Source organism: Podarcis tiliguerta, assembly GCF_965153285.1.
Source record: "Podarcis tiliguerta genome assembly, chromosome: 9".
Lineage (NCBI taxonomy): Eukaryota > Metazoa > Chordata > Lepidosauria > Squamata > Lacertidae > Podarcis > Podarcis tiliguerta.
In genome coordinates this window covers 3086901-3110693 of record NC_139542.1, presented here as the reverse complement: position 1 = coordinate 3110693, position 23793 = coordinate 3086901, and the positions used below count along the sequence as shown (strand labels likewise).

Sequence of the window (23793 nt, the reverse complement as noted above, 5' to 3'; positions counted from 1 at the left end):
AATATAAATTTAATAGATTTACAGAGAGCTAAAAATGAGGAATGAGTTTATCACAGAATGAGTTTATCACAAAATTTTAGTGCTGTGTAGTGGGACTTGATTCAGGATACAATGGACACTGGAGAATGCAAGTGACAACAAGAGTGAGGCTAGGGAGATACCTTTGTCAATTATGGATGATTGATTAAACTTAGAACCAGCATGTAAGATTTAGATAAGATATATATGTGAGAGAGATATCGTTTCAATCAACCCTATTATGGCTTTGTGGTTACAGAATTAATTTTGTAATTCATTTGTAGACATAGCTATTTTTGTTTCTGTATAGTGTCACTGCTATCCTCATGCATGGAGTGGGTGATGGATGTGATATGAGATGGATGAAGGCGGATGCAAATCTAACATGGTTTTAATATGCTCAGAACAATCACTACTGTGCTAACTCTGCTACTTGAGAGTAAGGATCTCTCAACACTCACAACGGTCCAGAACAGATCTGAGGAGGATGTGGGTGCATATGGAAAGGAGAGAGGGACAGTTCTGTTGCAGAAATGGAAATCCTGGCAATAGCAGAAGTATTGCATTGGATTCTGCCCAAATTAAATTGACTGACAGTTCTTGTGTGTACCACTGAGCCTTCCAAAGTGATACCCTCACTTTTTGTAGTTTCCTATGAGAAATCACTTCATGTGAAAAGAAAAGAGGCAGTCTTGACCCACAGTTGTTGTTGTTGTTTTCCTTACATGGTTAGAATTCTAAAATCTAGGGAGAAAAATCCATCCCAATTGTGGGTGGATGTTAAGAGAGAAACAGCTGGACATCTTTTTAATGGTAGATGGCCCAAGGAGCGTGTGAGGAAGTAGACATCCAAACTTGATTGATCAGTGCTGCTCTTTTCTTTTCAGGTACTGGAAACCAGGTGAGCCTAAAAACGAAGACAGAAACCACTGTGCTGCAATAGGCCTTGATTGTGGAGCACATTGCTGGATAGCATTACACTGTGAGCAACGCTTAGGGTACATTTGTAAGAAGGTGCCTGATGATGCTTGGCTCTAAGAAGACACTTTAAAATGAAAGAAACTGGATCGCATGATCACTACACAAAAACAAAAACAAGAGATCACCCCACCTCACTGTTTTAATGCACAATCCACACTCTGCCATCTAGATTATAGGACTCTTTGGCATCAGCACTCAAAAACACCTTGAAAAGACCTTATTCTACAAGCTCAAATGTAGATGGCTATGAAAATAAAGAATGGAAGGGTCCAGTCATAGCTTGTTTTCTGTTTAATGTATTTATTTGCAATGCATAGCAATATTTGTTTCCTTATTCTCTGTGTTTGATGTCCCATTGCCCCTTCTGATCTCCATGGTTGCTACCTTACAAGGCACATAAGGACAACCATGCATGCCAGCCAATGAGAATGAGGACCACCCAGCGTTTGGTATCCCCTTCTAGCAGACTAATCACAAATACAATTTTGGCTTTATCACTGGGAAATTCCAGCGCCCTTATTCTCATATAGGGCTAATATTGGGCAACAAACACAGTGAACTGCCCTTGATTTCTTCAGAACTTGGCAGGGGGCTGCTTTCATGGCATTCATGGGTGCAGGGGTGCCAACTTAAAAAAAATATTGGAGGTGGAGCAGGTAAGCTCCCCCCTGAATAATTGATCACAAGACAGTGCACACACATCATTTGAATGGCAATGCCCATGAACTTTGGGGAGGAGGCCCCCTAAAATATTTTATTGGGGCCTCTACCTCTTGAAGTTCGCTCCTATGCACAGTGGCCGTCAACCGTTAAGTAATCAATTAGACTCTGTTGTCCTGAATCATACCTTTACAAGGTGTGAATAATAGCTTGGTCTGTGTTGAGGACAGTTTGCCATCTCACCTCTGCTTAAAAACCTCAATTAAAGGAGTCCACAACCTCCCAAGGGAGACTGTTCCACTGCCAAACCGCTCCTAGTGTCAGAAAAATGTTTAGTTGGAATCTTCTTTCTTGTAACATGAAACCATAGGTTTGTGTCCTTCCCCCTGGAAGTGGTCTCACCTTCCATGTGACAACCCTGGAGGTTTTTGAAGATGGCTCCTCTTTCCCATGCTAAATATTCCCAATTCCCTCTGTCAGTCCTCATAAGGCATGATTTCCAGCCCCTTGATCATCTTGGTTGCCCTCCTCTGCACGCCTTCCAGCTTGTCAACATCCTTCGTAAACTGTGGTGCCCAAGGATGTTCTGGCTGGCCCTAGTGGGTCAGAGGGGGCACCTGAAGTTGTGTTGCGCCATTCAACTCGGACAACGAAAGGGAAACCTCCTGACAGGTTTGCAGTCACTGGTGTGTGGGTTGGTATGGCACAGTGTGAACCCAAGAGTTTTGAGGATGTTCAGAAACTGCCTCAGGAAGAAACCAGGAAATGGCATGAGGCGATGCAGAAGGAGATGAGCTCAATGGAGTCTATAGGTGCTTTCTCCTTCACAAAGTTGCCAGTGGGCAAACAGGCCGTGAGTAGCTGCTGGGTTTACCGTTTTAAACCCACAGCAACTGGAGAACCACAGTACAAGGCTAGGTTGGTAGCCAGAGGGTTCACGCAGCAGAAGGGGCGACATTATACGGAAGTTTATGCTCCTACTTGCAGAAGTGAAACTCTGTGCATGCTCTTAGCCATTGCTGCACAAAGAGGTTTGCTGGTGCATCACTTTGATATGGATGTAGCCTACTTGAACTCAGACCTCCGGGAGGATCTGTACATGCTTCTTCCTCCAGGGTTTGAGGGCAATGAGCAAGGTACTGTATGGAGACTTCACAAGTCAATTTACGGTTTGAAACCATCGGCCAGGAATTGGAACTTGTGCCTGAATCAAGCTTTAGAGAAGCTAGGTTTCAGGAAGAGTCTTGCTGACAGTTGCCTGTACCTTAAAGGGTCAGGAGAGTCACAGGAAATGGTGTTAATCTTCGTTGATGACATCATTTACCCTGCAAGGGCAGACAAACAGGTACAGAAGTTTGCCAAAGAGCTTGGGAAGCGGTTTCAGCTCAAGAACGTGGGTGCAGTAAAGATCTACCTGGGCGTGGAGATAGCTAGAACTGAGGATGGTAGCTTCTTGCTCAGTCAGAAGGGCAAGATTGAGCAGTTGCTTGAGAAGTTCAGAATGTCTGATTGTGCAGGGGTTAGGACACCCATGGAGACGAGCTACGTGAAAGACAGTCAGCAAGCAGAATGTGCTGAGTTTGAGAATGCTGAGCTCTTTCAGTCAGCTCTGGGTAGTCTGTTGTATCTGTCCCAATGGAGCAGACCAGACATTGCTTTTGCTACCAATCTGCTCAGTAGGGAAGCTTCAAAGCCCAGTGTAAGTGCCTGGCACGGTATCAAGCGGGTACTGCGTTACCTGCAGGATACCAAAGGCTTCAGTCTCAAACTGTCGGCTGCAGGTGAGATGAAGCTTACATGCTTTGCAGACAGCGACTGGGCAAATCTGAAGGACAGGAAGTCCGTATCCAGGTTGGTGATAAAGTTTGGGCAATCTCTTGTTGGGTGGAAGTCCCGGAAGCAAAGTCTCATTGCGCTGTCCTCTACTGAGGCTGAGTTCAGCGCACTGTCAGATTTGTGCCAGGAACTGGAGTTCTATAGATACTTGGTGCAAGAGATCTGTGGGGATTGTAGCTTGCCCATCACTGTTTGGGAAGACAATCAACCCTGTCTGAAGCTAGCAGAATCTGGGCAATTTAAGGCCAGAACCAAGCATCTAGACATACTTTTCCAGAATGTGTGTCAAAGTGTTCAGTCAGGTTTGATACGGCTGAAATATTGTGCCAGTCACGATAACTTGGCTGATGGTTTTACCAAACCATTGAGCTTCCAGCGTCATGGGGAGTTCTGTGGTGGTTTGGAGTTGGGGTAAGTGGTTATACTTGCTTGCCCCACAGTAGTGCAGGGCAATAGGGGCTGTGAGGAGAACCTGAGCTTACAGGGTTAAACAGCTCAGAGTGTACGTCCTGCCTACTGTGGGGCGGAGAGACTCTGCGTCACTTCCGAGAGTCTCAGTCCTTTGTTCTATTCTGCTTTCGGTTTCGTATGGAACAGACATGCTTGTATGCTGTTCTGTACTCTGCTAGATAATGGATAGTTTCTGCTGTAAATAAAGTGCTTTAGCTTTTAGTAACTCTGTGTGAGACTCTGTTTATGCACACTGACGCACAGGAGACAGAGGCTGATTTTTCTGACCGCTGCTAGACTCTGCTTTTGCTCAGAGCTTTGGAATGCGAGGCCTGGCACAGCGATGGAAGCGGGCTGGACGCCAGACTTATCTATACGAGCAATAAATCACCTAAGAATTTTAGCTCATTTCACTGGTGTAATATACCATCTATGCATCATTTTCATCATATTCTCTTTCAAAGCATTACAGGCTGTAAATTTTATCCTTTCATTCCACAACCTTTCCCATTCTTTAAGCTGTACGTTATATCCAAAGTCTTTTGCCCAATGCATCATTACCGTCTTATTATTAAATTTCTATAACACGCTTCACTCAAAGATCTCTCAAATATCACAGTGTGATATTTAAACTGACTAATGCGGGGGAGGGAGACAGTGCTCCTGAAGGTAGGAGTCTATTAATTGATGAAGATGATCATCCAAATGTCATAGACCAAATGGAGCAAACAGCAAGCAGACCTAGTGGTGGGAGGAAAAAATCCTTAAATAAGAGACACGGGGGAATGACTAATGGACTTCAATGTCTGTACACTAATGCACAAAGCATGGGAAATAAACAACATGAGCTTGAGCTCTTGGTACAGCAAACTAAATATGACATAATAGGCATCACTGAAACCTGGTGGGATAAGTCCCACGATTGGAATGTAAAAATGGAGGGATACAATCTATTTCAGAGAAACAGACCAGACAAGAAAGGAGGAGGAGTGGCGTTATATGTCAGGGATGTGTATACCTGTGAAGAGATCCAAGATTTAGAACCTCAAAGCCAAAGTGAGAGCATTTGGGTCAAAATTAAGGGAGAGAAGAATAATAGTGACCTCATTGTGGGAGTTTACTATAGATCCCCAAGCCAAACGGAGGACATAGATGATGCCTTCCTGGAACAGATGGCCAAGCATGCAAAAGGAAGGGAGATAGTAGTAATGGGGGACTTCAATTACCCAGATATTTGTTGGATGTCAAACTCAGCCAAGAGCATAAGGTCAAACAGATTCCTCACTGGCCTTGCAGACAACTTCATTGTCCAGAAAGTGGGAGAAGCAACAAGAGGAACAGCCATTTTAGATCTGGTCCTAACCAATGTCGATGACCTGGTTAATGGGGTAGAAGTGGAAGGATCATTAGGCGCAAGTGATCATGCTCTTCTGAAGTTTACTATACAACGGAAAGGAGCAGCCAAGCATACTAGGACTCAATTTCTTGACTTTAAGAAAGCCGACTTCATAAAACTTAGGGAAGTGCTGGGTGAGATCCCATGGACAGTAATACTAAAAGGAAAGGGAGTCCATGATGGCTGGGAGTTTGTTAAGAGGGAGATAGTAAAAGCACAACTTCAGGCAATACCAATGAGACGGAAACATGGAAGGTGCCTAAAGAAGCCAGGGTGGCTATCTAAAGAACTTTTAACTGAGTTAAGATTAAAAAAGGATGTGTACAAAAAATGGAGAAGGGGGGAAACCACCAAAGAGGAATTCAAACAAATAGCCAGCACGTGTAGACACAAAGTCAGAAAAGCTAAAGCACAGAATGAACTCAGGCTTGCTAGAGAGGTTAAAAGCAACAAAAAAGGCTTCTATGGGTATGTTCGTAGCAAAAGGAAGAACAAAGAAACAGTGGGGTCACTCAGAGGAGAAGATGGTGAAATGCAAACAGGGGACACAGAAAGGGCTGAACTCCTCAATGCCTTCTTTGCCTCAGTCTTCTCCGATAAAGAAAACAATGCCCGACCTGAAGAATTTGGAGGAAATCATTCAGCAGAGGAAACACAGCCCAGAATAACTAAGGAGATAGTACAAGAATACTTGGCTAGTTTAGATGTATTCAAGTCTCCAGGGCCAGATGAACTGCATCCAAGAGTATTAAAAGAACTGGCAGATGTGATCTCAGAACCACTGGCAGTCATCTTTGAGAATTCCTGGAGAACAGGCGAAGTCCCGGCAGACTGGAGGAGGGCAAATGTTGTCCCTATTTTCAAAAAGGGGAAAAGAGAGGACCCAAATAATTACCGCCCAGTCAGTCTAACATCAATACCAGGGAAGATTCTGGAGCAGATCATTAAGCAAACAATCTGTGAGCACCTAGAAAGGAATGCTGTGATCACCAATAGTCAGCATGGATTTCTGAAAAATAAGTCATGTCAGACTAACCTGATCTCATTTTTTGACAGAATTACAAGCCTGGTAGATGAAGGGAACGCAGTGGATGTAGTCTACCTTGATTTCAGCAAGGCATTTGACAAGGTGCCCCATGATATTCTTGTAAAGAAGCTGGTAAAATGCGGTCTTGACTATGCTACCACTCAGTGGATTTGTAACTGGCTGACTGACCGGACCCAAAGGGTGCTCATCAATGGTTCCTCTTCATCCTGGAGAAGAGTGACTAGTGGGGTGCCACAGGGTTCTGTCTTGGGCCCGGTCTTATTCAACATCTTTATCAACGACTTGGATGATGGACTCAAGGGCATCCTGATCAAATTTGCAGATGACACCAAATTGGGAGGGGTGGCTAACACCCCAGAAGACAGGATCACACTTCAAAACGACCTTGACAGATTAGAGAACTGGGCCAAAACAAACAAGATGAATTTTAACAGGGAGAAATGTAAAGTATTGCACTTGGGCAAAAAAAATGAGAGGCACAAATACAAGATGGGTGACACCTGGCTTGAGAGCAGTACATGTGAAAAGGATCTAGGAGTCTTGGTTGACCACAAACTTAACATGAGCCAACAGTGTGACGCGGCAGCTAAAAAAGCCAATGCAATTCTGGGCTGCATCAATAGGAGTATAGCATCTAGATCAAGGGAAGTTATAGTGCCACTGTATTCTGCTCTGGTCAGACCTCACCTGGAGTACTGTGTCCAGTTCTGGGCACCACAGTTCAAGAAGGACACTGACAAACTAGAACGTGTACAGAGGAGGGCAACCAAAATGGTCAAAGGCCTGGAAACAATGCCTTATGAGGATCGGCTAAGGGAGCTGGGCATGTTTAGCCTGGAGAAGAGGAGGTTAAGGGGTGATATGATAGCCATGTTCAAATATATAAAAGGATGTCACATAGAGGAGGGAGAAAGGTTGTTTTCTGCTGCTCCAGAGAAGCGGACACGGAGCAATGGATACAAACTACAAGAAAGAAGATTCCACCTAAACATTAGGAAGAACTTCCTGACAGTAAGAGCTGTTTGACAGTGGAATTTGCTGCCAAGGAGTGTGGTGGCGTCTCCTTCTTTGGAGGTCTTTAAGCAGAGGCTTGACAACCATATGTCAGGAGTGCTCTGATGGTGTTTCCTGCTTGGCAGGGGGTTGGACTCGATGACCCTTGTGGTCTCTTCCAACTCTATGATTCTATGATTCTATGATTCTATGTGATAGCTTGCATTTTTGAGGTACAGAAAGCATTAATCTAAGTGTAGAGATCATTTCTTACCTATTCATTCAAGTAGAAGGTTCTGGTATTTTCTGTGTGTGACACAAGCTAGAAATTGGTGCTTTCTCTATCAGGTGCAACCTGGAACATTTTAGCTGACAAGTAAGTTTCCATTCTGCTAAGAGCAGATGTTGTTTTGGGTTAAGCTGGTTTAAGAAGAATGAACTGGTCCTGTAATCTTTCTCCCAAGGTCATGGTGTCTTTTAATAACAGGCCAGAGGGAGCCTGGTTTAATTCTCTCTTTTTCTTTCTAGGTTCTCTTTCTACTTTGTTTCTGGGTGTTTTTTCTCATTTGAGTGGTGATTTGTATGTGGTATATTTAACGTAAGCATGTAATTGCTGTGTGCACCCATTTCAAGTAGAAATACGTCAAAGCTTTGAGATAACCCAAGTTGTTTAACTTCTTGTCCTTTTAGCAGTATTCAATTCAGTTCACACATAATAGAGAATAGGGAGGTGTGTTTTTTTGTGTGAGGTAACCCAGGTTGTCGAGCTTTTTGTGTGTGGGGGGGGGGGGAACCATAAAAATATAGGGCAAAACACTGCTTCCCCCCCTGGACATCACTTCTGCCATTGAAATCCTTGTAATATCCCAAAATGCCCGGACAAAAACATTAGAGGAATCACGGTAGGAAAAACAACATATAAATTGAAAACATATGCTGATGACCTTCTGATTACAGTTGAAGATCCCAAGAATGACCACTCCTACATCAAAAGGGGGCGCCTTTTGTGTGATTGCGTGCAGCCCCCCAGATCCCAGTGCAGCCCCTGGTAGTTCGGGCTGGCTTCATCCTCCCCAGGTTGGATACCAGGAGGTCTCTGCCTACCTCTGCCAATCGCCCAATCCCTCCTGAAGAGGCACTGCCAGGGGACTGGCCAGGTTAGGGGAGGGACTGTTCTGCTGAAAGTCTTTACCACTTTTGAGGATCAGCATTACACTGTCAAGCAAGTGGACGGTCATGAGTTGGAAGCCACTGGGTTTGGAACTGTGTTTCTTTAGAGTCCCCAAATCACCATTAACAATGTTTATTTTATTCCAGGTTTAAAGTACAACCTGTTGAGTGTGTCACAGCTGACTGAGCAGGGTTTTGAGATATCCTGCAACAAGAAGAGATGTGTAATCTCCAGAGATGGGACACCACTTCTTTATGCCTACAAGGAGATGGGCTTTATTTGCTTGCCTTTGATAGTACTGATTGTTGTCATGGTGTTGCTGTGTCTTGTGCCCAAGCAAGAAGCCCAAGGAAGTCACCAGAGTTTCCCAGCGAGTGTATGCTGATGTGATTGGACCTCTACCACTTTCTAGAGGCAAAGCTAAGTACTACCTGATAATGGATGATTGTTTTTCTCAATATGTCTGGGTGTACATGTTGCAGAAACCGCAACAAACCTTAACAAAGTTCAGAGAATTTTGTGATAAGGTGAAGTTTGTTCATTATGCTAATGCTGAAAGTCTTTTTACTGATGAAAAGCAGGTTTTTGTTTCACAGGAATTTCATGATTTCCTAGGTGAACAGGAGATTGAGCACAAGGTTGTTGTCTCAGAAGCTGCATGGAACAAGAGTGTATGTGTCAAGGTGAACACAGAGTTGCAGCAAGGCCTGAAAGCACAACTGCTAAGTGCATGTTTGCCCCAGAAGTTTTGGGCTGAGTCGCTGAATGCTATTTCTTACACGTGGGTAAGAAAGGTTTCAGCTGGTATGGAAAGTTCTCCTTTTGAGAAGCTGTTCCAGAGAAAACCTTCTGTCAAGCACTTACAGGTTTTCGGGCCTCACATGTGGATAGAAACACCACAAGGTGCAAAAAGTGCACGGGGCATTTTCATGAGTTATGAGAAAGGTCAATACAGAGTTTCATTGCCTGATTCTGACACAGTGATTCTTACTAGGAATGTAGAATGCAGGTTCACCACAGTTTCCCCATCAATGCCAACACAGATGTAGATTCTGACATTGAGAGTGACACTGAAAGCACCACCGAGAGTTCTAGTACAGATGACAGTCATTGAGAGAGGTACACAAGCATTGTCCAGGCCATCATCTGAGGCTGAACTGGAATTGCCAGAGCCACTGTTTACTGTTGGTCGTGGTTCTCCCAAAAGTCCTAAGGAAGAACCAGCCAGCAAGGAGGATCTGTACCTGATATGTAGATCTGAGAGAGTCACAAAGGGACTGCCACCCAAGAGGTACTCCCGGGAGTTTGCTAACACAGCTGTGACATGCATAGCTGTAACTAGCAGCTCAAACCAGGTTTCAGATGCACAAGGTAGATCAAAAGCTCTAGTCCCATGGAAGACAGGTAACCAGAGGTTTGAACTGGTCAATCCAGTTGCAGGTAGTTCCAAATGTGGAACCAGTACAGCAGGGGTATACTATTCGTATGACAACTGTTTGTTTATGTCTCTTAATGCTGCACTAGCTTTCACAGCCAGGGTTACCTAAAAATGGGGGAGTGATGTTAGGATTTTTATCCACCCAAGCTGCTCAGTAGTAGCACTATGGTTGTTTATGTCATGTGAGTGTCTGAGAGTATGAGCCAGTAAGTCTCAGTACTATTGGGGTATTGTTGAGAAGTTAGTTTCACTTCTGTATGTTATGCTGTTCTGTACTGGTGCTGAGAGAGCACAGACATGCTGATGGATTCTCTGTATATAAGACTGTAAATAAAGTAGGTTTAGAACTACGATTGACTCTTTCTTCTGTTATGAGATGCCAGAAGAGGAGCGTGCTCCTCTCAGGAGGGGGGGGGTCACTTATCACCGGTCTCTCTGGACTGAGGAAGATTTACAGCCAGAGAGTGACCACCGGAGAAACGCCTCGGTGTCTTGGGAAGGTGGTGGCCTTCCCAGGTGTTTTTCCAACAGTAGATTATCTGCTCTGTTCCAAAACTAGCATCTGCAAAGATTTCAAGACCTCCAGTCTTCTGATTGGTGAACCTCAGCCTGTAGTGCAAAGTCCCTTTCAAACAGCAGGCTATGCGCTTCAGAGCTTTCCAATCCTGAACAGGAGGATTGTTAGCATGTCTGCTAAGCAGGTTTGTGCTTACAGCTATGTCAGGTCTTGAGCATCTGGCAATGAAATTTAACTTGCCTAGAATGCATCTGTATAGCGTAGTGTCAGAAAATGCTTCAGCAGTACTATCTACCTGGTAACCTGTCACCATCGGTGTGTCTGCTGGGTTTGCATCAACCAAATTCAACCTGGTTAATACATCGGCAATTTTCTGTGTTTGGTGAACCAGAAAATTACCTGCTTGGTCCCTCTCCACCTGCAGAGAAAGATAGTTGGATACCTCACCAAGATCCTTCATGTCAAAGTGCTCCTTCAGCTGAGCTAGGGTGCTTTGGTACAAAGCCTGATTCTTCCAAAACATGAGAAGATCATCAACAAAACATAAACAATACAGTTTGTTTTGCCCCTCCTCCTTGACAAACACACACGGATCAGCCTTGCCCTGGTGAAAACCTAGAGAAAGCAACGTCTCAGTGAGTTTTGTGTTCCAACACCTGGCACTCTGCTAGAGACCATATAAGGATTTCTGCAGTTTACAGACCATTCCCTTCTGTATCTGCATTCCATCAGGTGGAAGCATATACAGCTCCTCCCCCAAAATCCCGTACAAAAAAGCTGTATTAATGTAATGATGGGAAACATGCAGTTTCTCCTCTGCAGCAATCTTGAGCATCAGTTGAATGCTCTCATACTTGACGGTGGGTGAGTAGGTCTCGTGGTAATCCTGTCCTGGTACCTGTGAAAAACCTCTGGCAACCAATCTGGCTTTGTGTCTGACAATCTTGCCATTCTGGTCTGTCTTGGCCTTGAAGACCCATTTGCTGTGTACCAGTCTCATTCCTGGGACTACCGGTACCAACTCCCAAGTTTGGTTCCTATTCAAGGAATCAACTTCAGCCTTCATGGCATTAAGCCAAGGCTCAGCATCTTTAGAGGTTAACTCCTGAACCTCTTTGAAGCTTGAAGGTTCCCACACCTTCTCTGAGCTACTAAGAACAGCAGTTGCTGTCTTAGCAAACTCTTTTGAGGTTTGCCCTTCGTCACCCTTTCAGATCTGCATACTAGACGCAAGTCTTCTGGACTCATCTCCTCCTTCTTAGGAGAAAAGTGACCAATGGTGAACAGTGGTTCTTCCAGTTCATTATCAGACGCATCAGATGGTCTGACTGAGGCCTTTGCGCTCTTGTAGTCTGCTATGTCATCACTGTCGCTGACATCAGCAGCAGCGCCGCCCACTGAACTGGAATCCGAACTCTGATAATCATCACCATCATCCTCAGCTTCCTCAGCTTCATCTGCTTTTTTCACATCACCTTTATCCTCCTCTGGGTAACTCTGGAAAATTCCCACATTTCCCCCCCACTTCGGATTGTACTCAACACTCTTTGTGAACTTAATGGACTTAGAGTGAGTCATCCATACCCTGTATGCTCCTTTTTCATACGCCATGAACAAACCATGTCCCCACGCTTCCCAAGCTCGTTGCTCTGTGGGGTGTGTACCCACATGTCAGAACCAAAGATTCTCATGTGCTTGACGTTAGGTTTCTTACCAAACATCTTCTCATAGGGGGTACAACCAATAGGTGATGACAGTCTGTGATTAAAAGTGTAAACAAAAGTCGACAGAGCCTCCCCCCAAAACTTATCAGGGAGACTGGCATCATGCCAAAACAGTCCTTGAAGCAATGTTTGCTTTGCTTGCTCACAAATCTCCCATGGGAATCCAGGACTTGAGAGGCTATACTGAACTCCCTTCTCAGTCAGGAAAGCTTCAAACTGCTGAGAAGTGAATTCCCTGCCTCGATCAGTAAAGAGACAGCCGATACGTTTACTGTGAACATGGTGTTTCCTGCTTGGCAGGGGGTTGGACTCGATGGCCCTTGTGGTCTCTTCCAACTCTATGATTCTATGAACACTCTCCAACCAAGCACAGAATGCCTTGAACCTAGGAAACGCTTGCGATTTCTGCTCGAGCATAAACACATGAATGTACCTGGAAAAAGAATCAATTAGAACCATGAAGTACCTTGCTCCACCCAAAGAGGGCGCAAGTGGACCAACCAGGTCTGCGTGGACTAGCTGGTAGGGTTTAGAAGCCTGCCTGCTAGACTCCTTGCCTTTTGGAGCAACCTTCACCTTGTTCTCTGCACAAGATACACATTTCATGTGAAACTGACAGGGTTTGATGTTCAAACCCTCAACCAATCCAGGTATCTTGGCCAGTGCCTGCCAAGACATGTGACAAAATCTTCTGTGTGCTTCATGAATACATCCTGCACGAAGAACGTTGTTAGTTTGTGCAACACAACAAGAATCAACATTAGACACAGCAACAGCACCATTGTCATCATAAGTTATACAGAACAGGCCATCCATAAACTTTGCATGCAAAATGTCCTCTTTGCCTTTCCTGATGACACAGACGCTCCTCTTGAAGGAAATCTCAAAACCACGCCCAGTCAGCTGTGAGACACTGCGCAAATTGCCTTCAGCACCTGGAACATAAAGTACATCTTTGATGGTAGTGTGCAGACTTGCCAGTCTCACAGTCCCTTCTCCTGCGATTCGTAACATCTTTCCGTCAGCCAGGTGGATCTCACCATCCTGAGGTTTGAAGGAGATAAAGAGATGCCGGTCTTTTGCCAAATGGCGGGTGGCACCAGAATCTACAACAAATCTGGCCTTGGCCTTTGGAGCAGCTTTTCTGGCAAGCAAAACCTTGTTTTCCACCGGCATGGGCTTAAGCTGCTTGCCCCCCTGCTCCTGGCCATCAGACTTGCCTTTAGCCTTTGGTGAAGCTGTGCCAGCAAACAAAGCCTTGTTTTCCACTGGCGTGGGCTCTTCACCCTCCTTCTGCTTCTGGCCATCTGCAGGCATCTGTCTCTGTTTACCTCTGGCCTTCCGGCCTCTGCAAAGGCGATGACCTTGGTTCTCACGAGAAACAGAGCTCTCAACTGCCGACTCCTTGGCTCCCCCTGGAGGCTGGAATGCGGCCTGGGATGACATCACAGTCAGCTCCCCCTGCAGCTTGCAACCGGTGCCCTCAGCATCTCTGCATTCACTTGCATTCTGGGAAACAGCCAGGACCTCTGATGCAGTCAAACTCTGGGCTGGGATGACTGGCAGATGGGCTATCTTCAAAGCATTCCACATCTGACATGCAGTGGTGTTGCCAGCAAGCGTTTTAATTTCCTCCAGAGAGACGGACAAGACTATTATGTCTATGGCCTTTGAATGTTGGGCCTTCCATCTATCTGTCAGAGGAACTGGAGGGGCTTCACACACAGTATGCCACACTCCAAACTGTCGTAGTAGACTCTCACACCACACAGCCCAGGTCTCATAATTGTGCCAATTTAGCTTTGGGCACTCAGCAGCTTCAGAAGCAGCTTCAGAAGTTTGGAAAAATTCCATTCCAGCTCTTCACTTGAGCCGTGAGCCTTATTCACTTCAGAGGCTTCTTATCTTGGCTGCTCATAAATCTCGAAGCCTGCTTGGCTCAACTCCCCAGGCCAATTAGTCTGCCGGAGTTCAAAGAGACTCTGCTGCGGCAACGAAAAGCCTTGACATTTCCACACATACCTCAGCAGTCTGTCGCAGTCTTACTCTCCTGTAAGTGCCGTGAATCTGGGCCCGAAACCTGTTCATAGAATCATAGAGTTGGAAGAGACCACAAGGGCCATCGAGTCCAACCCCCTGCCAAGCAGAAAACACCATCACAGCACTCCTGACATATGGTTGTCAAGCCTCTGCTTAAAGACCTCCAAAGAAGGAGACTCCACCACACTCCTTGGCAGCAAATTCCACTGTCGGACAGCTCTTACTGTCAGGAAGTTCTTCCTAATGTTGAGGTGGAATCTTCTTTCTTGTAGTTTGGATCCATTGCTCCGTGTCCGCTTCTCTGGAGCAGCAGAAAACAACCTTTCTCCCTCCTCTATGTGACATCCTTTTATATATTTGAACATGGCTATCATATCACCCCTTAACCTTCTCTTCTCCAGGCTAAACATGCCCAGCTCCCTTAGCCGTTCCTCATAAGGCATCGTTTCCAGGCCTTTGACCATTTTGGTTGCCCTCCTCTGGACACATTCCAGTTTGTCAGTGTCCTTCTTGAACTGTGGTGCCCAGAACTGGACACAGTACTCCAGGTGAGGTCTGACCAGAGCAGAATACAGTGGCACTATAACTTCCCTTGATCTAGATGCTATACTCCTATTGATGCAGCCCAGAATTGCATTGGCTTTTTTAGCTGCCGCGTCACACTGTTGGCTCATGTCAAGTTTGTGGTCAACCAAGACTCCTAGATCCTTTTCACATGTACTGCTCTCAAGCCAGGTGTCACCCATCTTGTATTTGTGCCTCTCATTTTTTTTTGCCCAAGTGCAATACTTTACATTTCTCCCTGTTAAAATTCATCTTGTTTGTTTTGGCCCAGTTCTCTAATCTGTCAAGGTCGTTTTGAAGTGTGATCCTGTCCTCTGGGGTGTTAGCCACCCCTCCCAGTTTGGTGTCATCTGCAAATTTGATCAGGATGCCCTTGAGTCCATCCTCCAAGTCGTTGATAAAGATGTTGAATAAGACCGGGCCCAAGACAGAACCCTGTGGCATCCCACTAGTCACTCTTCTCCAGGATGAAGAGGAACCATTGATGAGCACCCTTTGGGTCCGGTCAGTCAGCCAGTTACAAATCCACTGAATGGTAGCATAGTCAAGACCGCATTTTACCAGCTTCTTTACAAGAATATCATGGGGCACCTTGTCAAATGCCTTGCTGAAATCAAGGTAGGCTACATCCACTGCGTTCCCTTCATCTACCAGGCTTGTTGTTGGGATACTGCCAAGGAGACAAAGTCCATCATGACTCCACGTCGTCTCCGACGTCCATCGATCTCCCGTAGGCACGCAGTATCAGCAATTAGCGACACGAGCTCCAGAAATAGCTTGCCACATTCCAGAGCCGATGCACGCTCTATCAGCAGATAATGCACAGCGAAAGATGCACTCAGGAGAGCATTCTTTACAAGTTTATTTCTGCGTTGATCAGAACAAAGAAAAACATGACTGCCTGCTTCAGTGTTCCTGCACAGAGAGAGAAACGAAAGCAAAAACACAACAGAAACATCCTGTGAAACAGGAAAATACGCAGACTTTGTGACTCACAAAGCCTGCTCCCTTTTAAGGTGGAACAGAAATATCCTAAGGCTCCAGCCTTCATTTGCCTTCACAGCCATTGTATTATTATTTTTTAATGTTTAAAATTTTTATTTTTTACCAACAAAGACATAGTGAAACCCCCCCAGGTGGGTGATACATTGGGTTTACATAATCAACATATTCAAATCAACCATATGTACAATTTTATATACATTAACACTCCTCCATCCACAAGGTTTATTTAACTTTTAACATTTTGATTGCCCCAAATTGTTCAAACCTACCCTTCACAGCCATTGTAACATACCACTTGTTATCGTCCACCTGTCCTGCCATTGAGAACTTCTTGGATCATTTTTTGTCTAGCTCCTCTCCTTTGACCTTACCGCCTTGGTGACCCTGCTGGGAGTATGAGACTCCCAACAGCTTCACTCACAAGGGTCATAGGAATTGCAAGCCCACTCACCACAACAAGGGGATGATCCAGTGAGTGAGCTATAAATAATACAACAGCGGCATCAAATGGTGGGAAACTAGCAACAAGTGCTTGGAAATTGAGAGATAAATTGAAGTATAGATAATACAGCACTGTTAGAGGGTTTTTTTCTTCTGGTGGCAGATGACAGAAACTACGACACCATGAGACCAGTGTAAAACCAAATCAAATAAAGGTTTTATTACAAAACAACAAAGCTTGTCGGTGTTTTTCCCTGCAGGCAAAGTTCAAACTGCAACTTTTCCTCCTTTTGTAGTCATGACCAGCTGTACCCAATCTGCCCAGAGCTCACAGAAACAGTTCTTAAAGGTACAAACATCTTTACTGTTTCTTTGCAGAATGACTCCCAACAAACACTGACACACAGGGGTAAATGTACAAAATGGCAGTAACAGGATATAAAAAACCAACTACAACAAGAAGGAGATTTAAGTGATATTTTGACAGTAATGAGAGTATCACTAAGCCAGCAACACTTGCAGAAGTTGCAAGGGATTTGAGGGATTGCTCCAAAGAAATAAGTGATCTGTCTTAAAGACCTAGCTCTCTGGAAGAAACTGAAAACAACAACAACACACTACTGGTCAATGAAATCAGAGACATGAAATCAAGCGAAAGAGATGCAGTAACAAATCACATAAACTCAAGAAGAGATGACTGGAATACAGCAGAACACAGAAATACTGGATGAACCGGTCGCTCTCCAAGAGATGCAGCACAAGGAAATGTGTTTGAGATGTTGATCGATTCGAGGGACTTCCGGCGGATCGCGAAAGTGGAAGCAAGTGGGATCTCCTGCGTGCGGGAGAATCCAGCTTTGGAGAGGGAAAGGGGGGGTCTGCAAGGGCGCCGCAGCCCCCCAAATACTCTTGGAAGGGAATTCAAGAGGCAGGGGTCCCGGCACTGCCAGTTAATTTCTCCTCCGGCCGCCAAGTAACCTTCGTTTAGGAGGCGACGAGAGCGGCGGGGTTGAGACGTCGGCAGCGGGAAGCCATTTCTACCTCTCAAAAAGCGAAGCCCCGAACTTGCGCACGGAGCGATCCGTTCTCAAAAAGAAGGAAACCGAATTGGGATTTTAAATTGGAGTCTAAAAAAGACTGATTGGAACTAATTCGAGGCGGTAAGGTGGAAAAAAGGAGGTCAGCCTTGCCGGGAATTTTATTTGGGCACAAGAAGAAATTCACGGAGCTGAGAACTGTAAGTTTTGACAAGCGGAAAGTTATGGATATATTTGTGAGCCTTTTCGGACTAGAAAACTTCCCACACGAAATGAACTGAGTTTTGTTGAAATGGTAGATTTGTGGGGGAAGTAAGAGAAAAACAGCCTAGGGAAAGTTGGCTGCGAGCGCTGGTGAGCTACCAGAGCGAAACGGGATTACTTTCACTTTTAAAAGAAACTGCGCAATCTATTTGATGGTCGTCAAGACAAAGATTTGGATTAAAAATAAATTGGCTGGTTCAAGCAACTAGTAAAAAAATAAGACGGACACCAATTTTTGCTTTGTTTCAGGAGGGGAGTTTTTAAGATTCGGGATTGTAAATTCGCTACGGGAGCATAATTTGCCTACCCCCTCTTCTTTTTTGCTTTCTTTGGAGCTATAAAGAAAGAGATACAAAGTGCCTTTTTGACGCCGCGGCAGGAGCTTCCTGTAGCCATTTTGTGGCAACAAAAGAACTCTCTCTCTTCATAGACACTGTACATAAACCTTTGGGAATCGTTGCGTTGGAGACTTTGTTGCGTTGGAGAAATACTTTTCTTTCACCCTTTTCCCTCTTTCGTCCCAGGAGTGAAGGATTTGAACTCCCCCCCCCAGTCTGCACTTTGGGTTTTTTCATCACCGCATTGTTTTTGGGATTAAATAAAGGCGACCTCTGCAGGAGATGGTAAGAGGCGCATGAGGGAAGCTCTTTGTGTTATTTTGAATTTGGCAACAAACCCTAAGGAAATAGCCAGGCAAGTGGCAAGAAGATAAAAAGAGTGTGGATATACAGTGAACTTGGCGAGTTTCTGACTTTCTGACTCTCTAATCTTTTGTTTTTCTGACTTGGACTTTCTAAGGAGTTTGGTATATTTGATTCATCTGTTGTCCCATTTGTTGTTGATATATAAAAATTTGGTTATACTTCTGAATATCTAGGGGTTATAGGAATTGGGTATAAAAGAGAAATTTAAGAAATTTAATTTAATTTAAGAAAAAAAATTGATGTGAAAGGGGAAAGAGTATTGGGAACTGTCCTGAATATTATAGAAATTTAACTTAATTGAAAATTTTATTTGGAATATTGAGATTGGAAATTTATTTGGAATTTGATATTGATATTGAATATTGAATATTGAATATTTAAGGTTGCAGATAATTGAGAATGGCATATACACAGAAAAAAAGCGAGGGTGCAACACCGGGAGAAAGAAAGGGTTCAAGACAAGAACCAGAGTGGAAAGCAGATATTGTTAAAATGTTTACAGAACTAAAGGCGGACATAAAGGGCAGTGAGAAGAATTTAGAGAATAAATTAGGCCAAATGGAAATAAAACTGGAGCAAATGGACAATAAAATAGATGTAACAGTGAGTGAATTGAGGGATCAGATGAAGGACATTGTTAAGAAAAATACTGAGATTGTCAAAAGGACGCAGAATTTAGAGGAAGGAATGAAAAGGACAAAGTCAGACATGAGAGAGATGAGGAAGGAAGAAGAGAAAATGAGAGCGGAAATATCAGAAGTAAATAGGACGCAGGATGAGGTGTGGGACGCGGTTGCGATGAATGAACTTCGGCAACGGGAAACGAATTTGAGATTGAGGGCGGTGCCAGAAGCCCCAGGAGAAAAAATTAAAGAGAAATTGACGGCAGAGATTGCCCAATGGTTGGATATGAAAACAGAAGATGTGGAAAAAAAATACAGAACGCCTTCAGGATTAAAACAAGAACAGTCAGAGCGAAAAAACTTCCAGGGGATTGCTTGATCGTTTTTAAAGATAGAGAAATGAGAAATTTGATTTTGCAAAAAAATAGAGAAAAACATTTGAACATCGATGGGAATTACATAATCATCTTTAAAGATGTGCCGATGAGGCTTTTGAAAAAAAGGGACCAATATAGACAATTGGTTCAAACATTGAAGAAGAATGGGATTGAATTCAAATGGGAGTTTCCTGAAGGCGTGTCATTTGCATATAAAGGGAAGAGGCACAGGCTGATAAAAAAGGAAGAAGTAGAAAAATTTTACAGAAGATACAAAGAGCTGACCAGGGAAGAAGAAGAGACAGAGGAGCCGGGGACAGGAGGTGATGAAGGGGACTCAGCAGAGCTGGAGGAGGATGAAGAAAGAAGTAAAAGGGACAGGAGGAGGGGAAGAGGAGAAAAACGAGAAGAGGAAGAGGATATTGATAAAGAAGAAGAAGAGGAAGAGAAATAAAATAAAAATATTTAATTGGCAGACAATATGGCACTGAAACTATGGACTTGGAATGTGAATGGAATGAATGATAAAAAAAGAGGAATAAATTGGGACAATATTTAAAACAAAAAAAATTGGACATTATTTGTTTACAAGAGACACATATTAAAAATCACATAGAAAAATCTTGGTCAATAAAAAACTGGGGAACGAATACATTTCATCAGACAAAAGCAAAAAGAGAGGGGTGGTTTTGTATATAAAAAGCAAACTAGAGGCACAACAACTTTTTAAAGATGAGGAAGGAAGATATATTGCAGTACAAGTCAATTGGCATGGCGAGAAGCTGGTAGTAATTGGAGTGTATGCACCAAATGGGAGTAAAGCAGAATTCTTCAAAAGCCTGGAGGAAAAACTATTTGAATATTTGGATCAAAAAATGATAATTATGGGTGATATGAATGGAGTGGTTTCAATGGAAATGGATAGATTACGAGATAAAGAGAAAAAGAAGGAAGGGAAACTACCAAAAACCTTTTTCGACATGGTAGAAAATTGTAACTTGGTGGATATATGGAGATTGAGACACCCATTGGAAAAACAATTTACCTTCTACTCGGAGGTAAATCAATCAATGTCACGAATTGATCAGATTTGGGTGTCCAACGAATTAACTACAAGAATGCTAAAAATTGAGATCCAACCAAAAGTATTATCAGATCACAATGCGGTAAAAGCCATTTTGAAAGGATTTGAAGAAAGATCTTATAGGTGGAGGCTGAATGAGAGTCTCTTTGATGACCAGAAAATAGCAGATAATGCTCCGAAATGTCTAAAAGACTATTTTGTAAACAATGTTAATAAGAGGACAGAGATGAGCACGGTTTGGGATGCAAGTAAAGCGGTCATGAGAGGATTCTTCATTCAACAAAATGTGATTAAGAATAAAATGAGAGAAAAAGGAAAGAAAGAGATTCTTAGACAAATAATGGAGAATGAGAAAAAATTGACCATAAGACCAAAAGATGAAAAAGTAAAACAAAGTATAAAAATACTCCAGACACAATTCGCAATGATAATCAATAAAGAAGTAGAATGGAATATAAGAAGAATGAAACAAAAGAACTTCGAATCTGCAAATAAATCAGGGAAATGGCTAGTGTGGCAAATTAAGAAAAGGAAAGAGCAAAATATGATTGACAAAATAAAGATAGATGATTTGGAAATTGTGAGTCAGAAAGGTATAAGGAAAGGTTTTGTGGACTTTTACCGTGAACTGTACAAAAGAAAGGAGAAAATTAATATGAAATTAATAGAGGAGTATTTGGAGAAGAAAAAGGTGCAAAAAATATCGGAGAGTAATAAAAACAAATTGAGCAAACCAATAGAATTAGAGGAGATCCAAATGGCAATAAAGGATTTGAAAAGCGGGAAGTCACCGGGACCAGATGGATTCAGTGCAAGATATTATAAAGAACTGAAATACACCCTGCTTGTATCATTAAGAGAAGTAATGAATAACATATTGGAAAAAGGAGAAATACCGGAGACCTGGAAAGAAGCATATATAACATTTATTCCCAAGCAAGATTCAGATTTGACACAAGTAAAGAACAATAGGCCAATTTCGCTATTGAACAATGATTATAAAATGTTCGCTAGTATACTAGCAAGCAGAATGAAAAAGATATTAAAGGAAATGATCCACAATGATCAAACAGGTTTTCTTCCCGGAAGACAGATGAAAGATAACATAAGGAATGTAATTAATATAATAGAATATCTGTCAAGCGGGAAGGACAAACAAGCAATGCTAATATTTGTGGACGCAGAGAAGACCTTTGATAATATTTCTTGGGAATTTATGCTAAAGGATTTAGAATATATGGATACAGGTCAAGCTTTTCTGAATGGTATAAAGGCAATATATTCAGATCAGAGAGCGAAGTTGATTGTGAATAATGTTATTACTGAAAATATTGCCATAACTAAGGGTACAAGACAAGGGTGTCCTTTGTCTCCGCTATTGTTCATCTCGGTCCTGGAAGTGTTTTTGAGATCAATAAGAGACAATGGAAATGTAAAAGGTGTAACAATAGGATGTAATGAATATAAGGTAAAAGCCTTTGCCGATGACTTGGTTCTAACTATTGAGGATCCTGAGCAAAGTATAAAAGAGGTGTTGGAAGAGATAGAACAGTTTGGTAAGGTTTAGGAAAAAGACTAAAATAATGGCTAAGAACATCGATCAAGAAATAATTGAAAGAATACAGCAACAAACCGAGATGAATGTGGTTAAAAAAGTAAAATATCTAGGGATTGTGTTAACACCCAGAAATATTGACCTGTATCAGAACAATTATGTACCAGAATGGAATAAAATCAAATGGGACCTGGAGGTGTGGGGAAGAATGAAATTATCATTTTGGGGAAGAATAGCAACGATAAAGATGAGCGTGCTATCGAAGCTATTGTTTTTGTTTCAAACAATTCCAATAATTAGAGGTGTGACAATATTTAAGGAATGGCAAAGAACAATATCAAGATATATCTGGCAGGGCAAGCGGCCAAGAATAAAATTTAAGATACTGACGGATGTGAAAGAAAGAGGAGGCTTTGCTCTGCCAGACCTAAAGTTGTATTATGAAGCTTCGTGTCTTTGCTGGGTAAAAGAATGGATAAAACTAGAAAACACACAATTGTTGGACTTAGAAGGGTATGACAATAGATTCGGGTGGCACGCATATTTATGGTGTGAAAAGTATAGAGTGCACAAAGGTTTTGAAAACCACATCTTTAGAGGACCGTTGAATGAGGTTTGGAATAGGTATAAAAACCTTCTAGAATTCAAAACGCCATACTGGTTATCACCATTGGAAATTATGAGTGTAAGAAAGGTCAATATGTCAGGGAATTGGATTACATATGAGAATCTGATAGTAAAAGAAGGTAATAAATGGAAACTAAAACCATATGAAGAAGTTAAGAAAAATGTATATGATTGGCTGCATTACCATCAGATAAATGCGATGTTCAAAAAGACATTGTTGGAGAGAGGTTTCCAAGAAAAGCAATCGAGGTTTCAGCAGGAGATTTTGAATAATGATGTCAAAGTTCTGTCAAAAATGTATAAAATATTGCTTGAGTGGCATACGAAAGATGAGGAAGTAAAATCGGAAATGATTCAGTGGGCCAAAGATTTCGGATATAATATTCAATTTGATCAATGGATAAAATTGTGGAAGGAGGGAATGAAATTCACTGCATGTACTACAATAAAAGAAAACGTAATGAAAATGATGTATAGATGGTACGTAACACCAGTGAAACTTGGTAAGATGTATAAAATTTGTAATAAATGTTGGAAATGCAAAGAAAAAGAGGGAACATTTTACCACATGTGGTGGGAATGTAAAAAAGTGAAATGCTTTTGGGAAATGATTTATAATGAGATGAAGAAAATGTTGAAATATACATTTATTAAGAAACCAGAAGCATTTCTACTTGGGATAGTAGGGAACGAAATCAGTAAGAAAGATGTGAAATTGTTTAGATATGCAGTGACAGCAGCAAGAATTTTGATGGCCCAGAAATGGAAGCAGGAAGAAATGCCGACCAAGGAAGAATGGAGAATGAAATTGATGGAGTACGCAGAGATGGACAAATTGACTGGAAAAATAAGGAACCAACGTGATCAGAGATTTTCCGAGGACTGGAGTAAATTTACAGAATATATCAAAAATGAATGTGAGGAGCAACTAACGCTTGTTGGCTTTCAAGAAGCTTTGTGAAAAAGACTGATAGAAATGTTGTTTAAAAGAAAGGTTAAGACTAAGAGATATAATGTGCAATATAAATGTAAGAAATGTGAGATGTAGTGAGATTATGGAGAATTTTCAGATAGGCTGATGGAAGTCAAAAAGATGCTTATGTCAAAACAAATGTTAAATTTGGATAAAATGTTTATTGGAAAGTGAATAAAAATTATTTATATATAAAAAAAAGAGATGTTGATCGATTCCAGAATAAAGAGAGGAAGGTTTTTAACAACTGCTGATTAAAGAATTGGA

The 23793-nt window shown here is 42.5% G+C and overlaps 1 protein-coding gene across 12 annotated transcripts in view; it reads left to right on the top strand.

The window, feature by feature from the left end:
- LOC310657667 (perlucin-like protein) overlaps window positions 1–23793 on the top strand; it is a 126245-nt gene that overhangs the window by 19647 nt on the left and 82805 nt on the right. The window contains exons 9-10 of one of the 12 annotated variants that reach the window (XR_014501865.1): window positions 329–457; window positions 906–1277. The exons of 10 other annotated variants lie outside the window; for them this stretch is intronic. Coding sequence is in view for 1 of the 2 variants with exons in the window: in XM_083398721.1 (XP_083254847.1) it covers window positions 906–1056 (151 nt within the window). In the remaining variant the exon portion in view is untranslated. Of the gene's footprint in view, window positions 1–328; window positions 458–905; window positions 1278–23793 lie in introns of those variants that run through there. One more of the 12 variants, XM_083398721.1, reaches the window with a different exon arrangement.